Source organism: Sinocyclocheilus anshuiensis, unplaced genomic scaffold (assembly GCF_001515605.1).
Source record: "Sinocyclocheilus anshuiensis isolate Anshui unplaced genomic scaffold, SAMN03320099.WGS_v1.1 scaffold147, whole genome shotgun sequence".
NCBI classification, from domain to species: Eukaryota; Metazoa; Chordata; class Actinopteri; order Cypriniformes; family Cyprinidae; genus Sinocyclocheilus; species Sinocyclocheilus anshuiensis.
The window spans coordinates 793,546-805,217 of NW_015549585.1; the positions used below are offsets into that span (position 1 = coordinate 793,546).

At 33.0% G+C, this 11,672-nt stretch overlaps 3 protein-coding genes across 3 annotated transcripts in view; 1 reads left to right on the top strand and 2 right to left on the bottom strand.

The window, feature by feature from the left end:
• LOC107657954 (ADP-ribosylation factor 4-like) overlaps nucleotides 1-2,680 on the bottom strand; it is a 14,043-nt gene extending 11,363 nt beyond the window's left edge. The window contains exons 1-5 of the mRNA XM_016446298.1: nucleotides 2,582-2,680; nucleotides 2,240-2,320; nucleotides 2,041-2,150; nucleotides 1,801-1,941; nucleotides 1,674-1,710 (exon numbers count right to left, since the gene is read on the bottom strand). Of these exons, the coding sequence (XP_016301784.1) occupies nucleotides 1,674-1,710; nucleotides 1,801-1,941; nucleotides 2,041-2,150; nucleotides 2,240-2,320; nucleotides 2,582-2,648 (436 nt within the window). The 5' untranslated portion in view covers nucleotides 2,649-2,680. The remainder of the gene's footprint in view (nucleotides 1-1,673; nucleotides 1,711-1,800; nucleotides 1,942-2,040; nucleotides 2,151-2,239; nucleotides 2,321-2,581) is intronic.
• A 657-nt stretch (nucleotides 2,681-3,337) lies between these two features.
• On the top strand, nucleotides 3,338-4,880 carry LOC107657960 (ADP-ribosylation factor 4-like). Its single transcript, XM_016446304.1, has 5 exons — nucleotides 3,338-3,511; nucleotides 3,687-3,767; nucleotides 4,063-4,172; nucleotides 4,286-4,483; nucleotides 4,574-4,880. Exons 1-5 carry the CDS (start codon nucleotides 3,445-3,447, stop codon nucleotides 4,658-4,660), a joined length of 543 nt encoding a protein of 180 aa, XP_016301790.1. The 5' UTR covers nucleotides 3,338-3,444; the 3' UTR covers nucleotides 4,661-4,880.
• Nucleotides 4,881-9,500: 4,620 nt separating this feature from the next.
• Nucleotides 9,501-11,672, bottom strand: part of LOC107657973 (protein DENND6A-like) — a 27,969-nt gene continuing 25,797 nt past the window's right edge. The window contains exon 20 of the mRNA XM_016446322.1: nucleotides 9,501-10,232. Coding sequence (XP_016301808.1) covers nucleotides 10,101-10,232 — 132 coding nt within the window. The 3' untranslated portion in view covers nucleotides 9,501-10,100. The remainder of the gene's footprint in view (nucleotides 10,233-11,672) is intronic.

The following is an 11,672-nucleotide window of genomic DNA, read 5'->3' on the forward strand; positions in this document are numbered from 1 at the left end:
TTTTTTTTTTAACCTTATTAAACTTTTTAAAAATACAAAAAAATTATACCTATGATAAATTATAAAAATAATAATATTATTATACTATGTTTAAGTTCTGTTTCAGCAATGTTTTATTTATTTTTTATTAAAATGTCTTTATTTATATATCATAAGATGGCATCAGGTTGCCTTGGTTGTTATTGTAAAGTCACTTTAGATAAACAATGATCTAAATGAAACAAAAAAATATTTTAGTAAATTTCTCAAAAATGGCATCCATTCTGCAAATTTGATTAGTTATAAAAAATGTATTAAAAATGAAATATAACAGTACTACAATATAAATATATATTCTTTAAATAAATGCATAATTTATTGGAGTCATTTGCTAGCACAGATTAAAATTTTTGGAACTACAATTATGCTTTTATTAATTTGTATTATCTATCATCTATCTATCTATCTATCTATCTATCTGTCTATCTGTATCTATCTCTCTGTCTATCTATCATTCTATCATCTATCTATCTATCTATCCATCTATCCATCTATCCATCTGTCTATCTATCCATCTATCCATCTATCCATCTATCTATCTATCTATCTATCATCTATCTGTCTGTCTGTCTAATCTATCGTTCTATCATCTATCTATCTATCTATCGTTCTATTATCTATCTATCTATCGTTCTATCATCTATCTATCTATCCATCTATCCATCTATCATCTATTTATCTATCTATCTATCGTTCTATCATCTATCTATCTATCCATCTATCCATCTATCATCTATTTATCTATCTATCTATCGTTCTATCATCTATCTATCTATCCATCTATCCATCTATCATCTATTTATCTATCTATCTATCGTTCTATCATCTATCTATCTATCCATCTATCCATCTATCATCTATTTATCTATCTATCTATCGTTCTATCATCTATCTATCTATCCATCTATCCATCTATCATCTATTTATCTATCTATCTATCGTTCTATCATCTATCTATCTATCTATCTATCTATCTATCTATCTCATAACTGCGCAATACTCTGTTTCTTATGCATTTTTCTATTCTATAATATTTATTTATTAAATGACACAAAAGCACACTAATGTAAATAAATATGCATAATTTATTGGAGATATTTGTAAGGCACAGATACAATTATTTCAGGCAAACATCAGTTTGTTCTTTCATAGTCCAAATACAGCAAAACACATATTAAAATAAGCCAAACGTGGCATATAACAGCATGTCGTTTACAGCGGTAAATTGACAGCACATAAAATACAGTAGTAGATAAATAAAATAATAGTACATAGCACAGCAGTAGTGCATCATTTATAAATTCATTTACAATAGTCAATTTAAAAAGGCACATAATGAAGGCAAACGTACATTAGAACCAAAAACAGGCCGAAAACTGTTTAAAAATATCTTGATAGTGGTAAATTAACAATACAGAATGCACTGAATATACTGAATATACACTGAATGATAAAATATACTGTAATAATATCCCATAAATACTGTATATCAATATAAAAAATAAACTTGGAGACATAATATATAGACTACATTCAGTTCTGATTTAGCGTCTTTTCTTCAAGTAGTGTGAAGGCTGAAGTGTTTTATCGTTTGGACAGTTGATCCGAGAGCCAATCCAGTCCTTCATATAAACCTGATCCTTGAACCGCACATGTGGCCTGAACAAACCACTGAGAGACAGAGAAGAGAAGCACGTGTTTATTTGACTGAAACACACACTGACAGCATGCACTACATGTCAAACAGAGTGTGTGTGTCACCTGTCTTCCTCTCAGTGCGTGTAAACCCAGTCTGTCTGTCAGCTCGTGGACCGCCATGGCTTTGGGTAAATCCTGCTTGTTAGCAAGAACTAACAGAAGCGCGTCTCTCATCTCGTCCTCCGCCAGCATCGCGTTTAGTTCCTCTAAAAATAATATTACAAAAAAAAAAAGCCTCTTTAAGACAAGTTTTGCAAATACAACCACACTCAGGCATATCTAGTACATTTAAAACTCTGTTACCTGTGTGTTGTGATAGTAATGTCTCCAGAGGCCTCGAATTAAACTCTGACTACCGACATCCCAAACAGTGAACGAGATGTTTTTATAATCAACTGTCTCCACATTAAAACCTACAGATGGCAGAATAATGAACAGTTTGACATGGCATGTTCAATTTATCATGATTTCGATAAATTGCAGCTTGCTTTGAGTTTCTTACCAATAGTTGGAATAGTTGTGACAACTTCACCGAGTTTGAGTTTGTAGAGGACTGTTGTTTTGCCTGCTGCGTCCAGACCAACTTGGAGAAGAAATATTGACATGTATTCCACAATGAACATGTACAAGATTCATAATTGAAATATCTTCTTAGGTTTCACTTAGCAGTTAGGCCTAATTAATATGTTAGTAATATTTAATGAAATAGGATAATTATAAATATAAATACATATATTTTAATAGAGTGATAACATTTCATATGCATTATTTGTCATAGTAAAATAATAACAGTTAAGATTAGGATTTTAAAACATTTTGAGAGAGAGAAAAAACATTTACTCACCCATAAGCAACCTCATATCTTTTTTCTTCAAGAGACGCGAGAAAAGGTTGGAGAAGAAGATGCCCATGTTTTTGATACAGCAAGATGAAAAAGCTGTTTGCTTTATTAACTGACAGTAAATGCTTACTGTTAAAGGCTCAGACTGCTAATGGTGTGTGTGTGTGTGTGTTTATATAGGCTTTTAACTCTCGGTTTGATTGACAGCTCAGCACACCACACGCGCTCAGTTTCTCTCGCGGCAAATCCAACGCGTTCGAAATGACGTCACCTACTGTACAGTACCACGTGTCCAAACAAACTTTTGATTTACAGTTTAAAGTCGGAAATCTCACCTAAATTAATTGTATAATTCGTCTATACAAATCTTGTTACAATCTAAAGTTTAAAATCTCTTGGCTGAATAAAAGGAGGATCGTATGCGGTGTTTCAGGCTTTGTAATGTAATTCTGAAGTATTGCTGAAGGGGTTTTACTACATAAATAATTGTTGTCAAATTAAAATTATAGCTGTTTTTGCAACGCCATTCTGTTAGTGACCTTGTGTGGTGGAAATTTCAAATAATTAAATAACATTTTCAATTTTATCTCATATGTCATCTCAAGCGTTTTCTGACAACCAAAACTAATAACCCTTGTTTATCTGACTTACAGTAGATGTAGAGTACAGTAGGTGACGTCATATCGAACGCGTTGGATTTGCGCGAGAGAAATTGTCGAGCTGTCAATCAAAGCGAAAGTAAAGAAGCCTATATAAACCCGCACACACTCACAGCTTGATCACACGAACAACCCGAGCCTCATCCTCCGGCCTGATCTTTCCACTAAATACAGCAAACAGCGCTTTCACCTGCACTTTATTCAAAAATGGGCGTATACTTCTCTAATCTTTTCTCGCGTCTCTTTGAGAAAAAAGAGATGAGGTTGCTTATGGGTGAGTACATGTTTTACTTTGCTGTTATTATTTGATTCTCATTCAGTTTTTAACAAATATCGCTCTAGTGCAAATAGATGCATGTTAATTAGGCCTATAACATTTTAGAAAATATTCCAATTATGAATCTTGTACATGTTCATTGCCTAATAAATGCAAATATTTCTTCTCCAAGTTGGTCTGGACGCAGCAGGCAAAACAACAGTCCTCTACAAACTCAAACTCGGTGAAGTTGTCACAACTATTCCAACCCTAGGTAAGAAAATGAAGGTCAAACAAATGTAGAAATACTTAAAGGGACAGTCACCCAAAAATGAAAATTCTGTCATCATTTACTCACCCTCAAGTTGTTCCAAACCTGTCTGAGTTTCTTCATTTTAGATATTTTGAAGCATGTTGGTAACCAAACAGTTGACGGAAACCACTGACTTTCATAGTATGGAAAAATGCAATGGAAGTCAATGGCTACCGTCAGCTGTAGCCAAACTGAAGTACTGCAGCATAAAGACTGCTTGAATTGTGTCTGATAATGACTGTCTGATTCTCTCTAGGTTTTAATGTTGAAACAGTTGAATATAATAACATCTCATTCACCGTTTGGGATGTCGGCGGTCAGGACGTTATCAGACGCCTCTGGAGACATTACTATCACAACACTAAGGTATGATCTGTCACAAAAATAGTGTTTAGTAGCTATTATTTTAACATTTCAAATCTAATCAGCTACTTTTATGAACTGTATTGAGTGTAAGTGTGTGTGTTTGTGTGATTCAGGGTCTGATCTTTGTGGTGGACAGCAGTGATCATGACCGGATTGAAACAGCAGCAGAGGAACTAAACGCGATGCGGGCGGAGGACGAGATGAGAGACGCGCTTCTGTTAGTTCTTGCTAACAAGCAGGATTTACCCAAAGCCATGGCGGTCCACGAGCTGACAGACAGACTGGGTTTACACGCACTGAGAGGAAGACAGGTGACACACACACTCTGTTTGACATGTAGTGCATGCTGTCAGTGTGTGTTTCAGTCAAATAAACACGTGCTTCTCTTCTCTGTCTCTCAGTGGTTTGTTCAGGCCACATGTGCGGTTCAAGGATCAGGTTTATATGAAGGACTGGATTGGCTCTCGGATCAACTGTCCAAACGATAAAACACTTCAGCCGTCACACTACTTGAAGAAAAGACGCTAAATCAGAACTGAATGTATATATTATGTCTCCAGCTTTGTTTTGAAATATTTATGGAATATATATATTGTTACACATCTTAACATATAATTCTAGCTCAGAGCTTCCTGTATAGTTAATTTTACCACTAATTATATTTTTTAAAATCATTGTTGGCCTGTTTTTGGTTCTAATGTACATGCCTGCCTAAAATATATGCCTTTCAAATAAAGTTTGTATTTATATACAAAATAATTAATGTTTTATTTATATTTATTAATGCTTTATTCATTAAACAGTTGTATTTTTTTTATATATATTTAAAATATAGAAAATTACCAGTTTACAGCAGATTAGTTTTACTACAGTAAAAATGATCATAGTACAATTTTTTACAGAACATTACAGAAATAATCATCAAATAAGCCTAAAACAACTTTCTGTGTGATTTCTATACTGGAATACTAGAATTAAAAGATACTAGAGTTAAATAAAAATACTAGAATTTAAAGGCAATGGAACAGAAATAGATTTATGCCCAACACAGCTCCATTATTAACATTTATTTGATATGTAATTAAATATCTTCATACATAATTCTAGATTAGTACATTCTGTATAGTTAATTTACCACTATATATATATATATATATATATATACATAATATTTTTTTCACATTTTTTTTTTTCATTTAAAATAGAATAGCAAATGACCAGAATCAAGGGTGTAGGTTTGATTTTGGCATTGATGGGAACATAACGGCAGACAACAGATTTAATTTAATAGTTTGATCAAAATTATTGCTAGGGACAATATAGTAGTCGCTGGATATTGGTAGGGACATGTCATAGCATCTCTACTAAACTCTACAGCCTTGGTAATCATTATGTAAAGTTAGCTACAGCACCTTCCCCCCTGACTTTTTATTTGTTTTTTAACAATTCCACCACTGGTGGTAACTATGACAATAGTACATTTTAGAATTAATATTTTATCAATTTTGGTCTATTTTGGGTTCTAATGTACATGTCTGCTTACAATATATGCCTTTCAAATACCTTAAACAAATGTTGTATTTATTTACAAAATAAATTATTAATTCAAAATTTTCCATGTAAAATATCATAGAAAATAATCTACAATAGTCTTACTGTGGTAACAATTTTTCAGTGTACAACCAAACATTACAAAAATAATCTACACTAGATTTCTACACTAGAATACTAAAACGGAATAGACAGTAGAATTAAAAGGCAATGGAACAGAAATAGATTTATGCCCAACACAGCTCCATTATAGACATTTATTTACCCCTGAAAAAATATACTTGTTCTTCATGAGGGTAACAGAACAGTCAAATTCTTTCTGTTGAAAAGCTACTGTGCATAATGTGGTTACAGAAAAAAAAAACATTAGTGGTTAATGGTTTGATAGAAAAATATTGTTTATGCTGAAACATCCGACTGTGGTTCGGTGTACACGGTTACTTGTTTTACAAAAATCGTACTTTTCCATTTATATCATTCTATAATAATCACCACGGGAACAAATAAAACATCCTGTACAGTAACTACCGATAGAAATGAGCAGATCAAAAATACAGATGTTAGAAAATATCCATCAGTATAACAAACAGGCATCGTGTCAAAAGCTATTCGTTATTTGTGTATTAGAATATACCTCTATAAAATTCAAGCATGTTAAAATAGGTTTGTTCTTCAAATATAAAACACCAATGGTTGCCCAACAACCAGTTTTCACAGGTTTGCACCAGAAACTATATCCGCAAGGCGTCCCATGATTCTCTGCTGTGACAAAACAGAACCAGCATCCTATTCAAAATTTTCCATGTAAAATATCATAGAAAATAATCTACAATAGTCTTACTGTGGTAACAATTTTTCAGTGTACAACCAAACATTACAAAAATAATCTACACTAGATTTCTACACTAGAATACTAAAACGGAATAGACAGTAGAATTAAAAGGCAATGGAACAGAAATAGATTTATGCCCAACACAGCTCCATTATTAACATTTATTTGATATGTAATTAAATATCTTCATACATAATTCTAGATTAGTACATTCTGTATAGTTAATTTACCACTATATATATATATATATATATATATACATAATATTTTTTTCACATTTTTTTTTTTCATTTAAAATAGAATAGCAAATGACCAGAATCAAGGGTGTAGGTTTGATTTTGGCATTGATGGGAACATAACGGCAGACAACAGATTTAATTTAATAGTTTGATCAAAATTATTGCTAGGGACAATATAGTAGTCGCTGGATATTGGTAGGGACATGTCATAGCATCTCTACTAAACTCTACAGCCTTGGTAATCATTATGTAAAGTTAGCTACAGCACCTTCCCCCCTGACTTTTTATTTGTTTTTTAACAATTCCACCACTGGTGGTAACTATGACAATAGTACATTTTAGAATTAATATTTGATCAATTTTGGTCTATTTTGGGTTCTAATGTACATGTCTGCTTACAATATATGCCTTTCAAATACCTTAAACAAATGTTGTATTTATTTACAAAATAAATTATTAATTCAAAATTTTCCATGTAAAATATCATAGAAAATAATCTACAATAGTCTTACTGTGGTAACAATTTTTCAGTGTACAACCAAACATTACAAAAATAATCTACACTAGATTTCTACACTAGAATACTAAAACGGAATAGATAGTAGAATTAAAAGGCAATGGAACAGAAATAGATTTATGCCCAACACAGCTCCATTATAGACATTTATTTACCCCTGAAAAAATATACTTGTTCTTCATGAGGGTAACAGAACAGTGAAATTCTTTCTGTTGAAAAGCTACTGTGCATAATGTGGTTACAGAAAAAAAAACATTAGTGGTTAATGGTTTGATAGAAAAATATTGTTTATGCTGAAACATCCAACTGTGGTTTGGTGCACACGGTTACTTCTTTTACAAAAATGTATATCATTCTGTAATAATCACCACGGCAACACATAAAACATCCTGTACAGTAACTACCGATATAAATGAGCAGATCAAAAATACAGATGTTAGAAATATCCATCAGTATAACAAACAGGCAACGTGTCAAAAGCTATTCGTTATTTGTGTATTAGAATATATCTCTATAAAATTCAAGCATGTTAAAATAGGTTTGTCCTTCAAATATAAAACACCAATGGTTGCCCAACAACCAGTTTTCACAGGTTTGCACCAGAAACTACATCCGCAAGGCGTCCCATGATTCTCTGCTGTGACAAAACAGAACCAGCATCCTGCATATCAAAGCATTCATATGGATTAGATAGTGTGACGGTCTTTGGTCGTCCACCGGTTTGTTGTTCAAGCTCAAGGCACCAACAGGAAGGTTGCATTTCCATCTTTAAATATCCAACACGCATGTACTTCATGAAATATGACCAGTATTAAAGCATAAGCCATGGTTATGCACATATCGTCTGTTGCTCGACACATTCGACAGATAAAGTGCAACTAACAGAAGCTCTTACTAAAGCTCAAAAACAATCATTTAAAATGCATTTCATCCTGTCATGTGACATTAAAGCATTGTCAAACTACATACTTGGTCCTAAAAGAGAGGCAAAATCATTCAAATCAAACTAATCAGAAAATCAAAGGCACCAGAAAATGCAAAACAAACCGTTTTCACCTTTATAGGTCAAGCGTGTGACTATATTGTGTGTAAGTATACAGTACAGGATCATTTTCTGAATGACGATGCATATATGAAAATCGAAGGAAGACCACAATCTCAATGCATCGGCACTGATGATTAAATAACTAGACTAGTTCTTTCAGTTTAGGTCAGTGAAGGTGGAAAGGAAAGGAAAAGATGATGGCTATTTTCCCTTTTGTTGTTAGTCAGTTTATGAATTAAAATTAAAATAAATACATATAAAACTGCACTGGTCTTTGCCTTCATTATGAGAGTTAATTAATGCCAGACACCTGCAATAATGTGCTTACTGAGCTTGTAAAGATGAAATATATTCACACTCTCTTCATCAGCATTTACAGGTTAGTAGTGTTGGTCTCTGTAAAACAGGACCTGTTATTGCAATATTACCTCAATGAACACGATTCAAAACACAGCTGGCTTTCATGAAAACATTTCCAGGGAACATTTCACCACAAACTATAATTGAAAAAATATTGTATAAATAAAAGCCCATTTTTAGAACCATTAATCTTTTCAGCATTTGATATTTTCTTCTCTATATCGATGATAATTCTCATCATTGCATTATAACTTGATGTAAAAAAAATAATTACTGAAATAATATGTAACAGTTTAATAATACTTATTCTCACTATCCATGATAATTCTGATTACTGCATTATAGCTTGATGTAAAAAGAAAAAGGCGAAAAAATTACTGAAATAATATTTAACAATTTAATACTTCCACGTGTAAATAATATGTCATTCTGTAATATGCAAAAAATTAGATTTGTTGCATTATAGTAATGAAATCTGGTTGGGAAATGTGTTTAATTATCATGCAAATACCACAATGCAAAAAAAAAAAAAAGAAAATGGAATCTAAAAATATAATATAAATTGCAAATTTTGGCATTGCAACAGTGCATATATATATATATGCAATTTTAATTTAACAAATTTAACAAAATTCAATTTAAATACAATGATAAAAAATTAATGGAAAACTCTGGGGTAAATGTATAATTATGTAAAAATGTAAAATGTAAAAAATATAATTTTCATTACTTTAATGCAACAAATTCCATTTTGACAGAATTGACAGTATTAAATTGTTAAATATTAGTTCAGTAATTGTTTTTCTGTTTTTGTTTTTTTTACATTAAATTACGTAATAATGAGAATCCATGAATAATGGGAATAAGAAAATCTCAGGATCATTACAGAATGTATACACATTAATATATATGGACTTAATGGACTTAAAATAGGCTTCATTTTCTATTTGCAAAATATAATTTCCTCATTTTGGGGTGAAATATGACCTGGACATGTTCTTGACAGGTTTCATGTTCTTGCTCCAGATGTTCTGGTGTCACAGCACAACCATTCACAGATCTCCATTCAGAAGCAGATCTCTCTCTCCTGACTCCATCTTCATGTTTAAAAGCAAAGGGAATGTTAATCTCACACGGTGAGACTTACAGCAGAAAGACTCAGAATGTGTCCGTGACACACGTGCGTCATTCTGCCATCATTCATCCCTCTGGCGCTCAGGCACAGTCACTTCCTGTGCGGTTTTTGGCAATGCCAGCATTGTCCATTCAAGGGCGGCAGATCTGCAGCAACAAGTGCACTTGAGGAGGATCCAGCAGAAATCCAGCACGTTCGTGTCTGTTAACCCTGTACGGTCTGGTCTGGTCTGTCAGAGCTGGCTGAGGGTCAGGGGCTCGGCGGTTTGTGTAAGATGCCCTGCAGGTCCTCTGGAAGAGACAGGATGATGCTCTCGATATGGGCCTGCAGTTTGGGAAGAGTTCCTGGTTTGACAGGAAGCTGATCTTTCTCGGCCTGAGTCTGAGACACAAGATGGAAAAGCAGTGTATGAATGTAATTACATATTTATGCAATCGATGCAAGCACTGTAAAAATTATTTTCAAAGTTGTGAATAAAAACGATTACTGGAGTAAATTTTATAAGAAAATACTATTTCAGTCTTTTTTTTACTTGAATTTTTACAAAATTTCAGGTTTAATTCAATGTCTATTCAAGTCTTTAATTCAAGTCTTCTTTTTTTAAAGTTCTAAACAAAGACTACTGAAGCAGGTTTTACAAAAAATATTATTTGAGTATTTCTACTTTTAAAATGTCATGTTTAATTCAATGTGTTACTTGTCGTTTATTTGTAATTGTGAAATTTACTAGCAATTTCTGAGTGAAATAGTAAAAAAAAGATTTTTCAAAATTATAAACAAAGATTATTGGAGTATGTTTTACAAGAAATTACTATTTTCAGTCTTTCTAAAACAAAATTTCAGATTTAATTCAATGTTACTTGCTGTTTCTTTGTAATTATTTGTGAAATTTAATTGCAATTTCTGAGTGAAAATTGTCTATACACCATTTTTTTCAGTGCATGTGACAATAGCTATTTTTCCAACCAAAGTTGTGAATTAAATTTGAATATTGCAAAAAATATTGCAAACAAAGTGGCGTTTCCATTCTATGTGTTCAAAAGAACACATGGGAAACTGTCGCAAAATATCAGTAATAAAATAATAAAAAGTTGATACAACCAGGGATGCATGCAAGACTTTTTTCCTTCATATTAAAGGGTCATGAAACCCCCTGTTTCAGCACTGGTTAGTTCTCACTACAGTTTTAAAAAATGCTAAAAACGTGGGCGTGGTGCGCAGCGGAGTGGAGGAGGGGGAAGAGGGGAGACAGACAACACACACAGCTTCGGGTTCAGACAGTTTCATTTCGCTCCCATCGAGTTAAAAACACAAATAAATGCACAGCCATTAGCACTCTGCATCGAAAACATATATATGAACGTGCTGTTGCACCTCTCATAACTTTTTAGGCTTATTCTGCTGCGTTTATATAAGCCTTTTGACGGCTTGTGTCATGGAGCTGTAAAAACGGTTATGCTCACCAAGTGAATGAATCGCGTTTGTGCCGAAGGCTTATTAAAAAGCAAAAACAATCGCTCTCCTTCCTTCGATCCATGAACGTTTCTCTCAGTTAATGTATGCGATCTCACAGTCTAAAGCGTCTGTCATAGCAAATCAACACATGCTGTTGTGAATAATTAAGCGAAGCGTCTTCTCATAGGATAAGAACACGCAGTCTCATGAATAATTTAATAGACACCGACGCGTCATCGATGTACTATAGTCCATTGCCACGTCACAAATTGTGACGTTAACACGATGTAGATTTTAAAGGGGTCATATGATGCGATTTAAATTTTTCCTTTCTCTTTGGAGTGTTACAAGCTCTTGGTGCATAAA

Bases quoted from the DNA above. Each gene is read 5' to 3' on its own strand.
- LOC107657960 (XM_016446304.1), top strand. From the start codon at position 3,445: ATGGGCGTATACTTCTCTAATCTTTTCTCGCGTCTCTTTGAGAAAAAA. The intron at 3,768-4,062 runs GTAAGAAAATGA...GATTCTCTCTAG, and splicing joins CACAACTATTCCAACCCTAG to GTTTTAATGTTGAAACAGTT. The intron at 4,173-4,285 runs GTATGATCTGTC...TGTGTGATTCAG, and splicing joins ATTACTATCACAACACTAAG to GGTCTGATCTTTGTGGTGGA.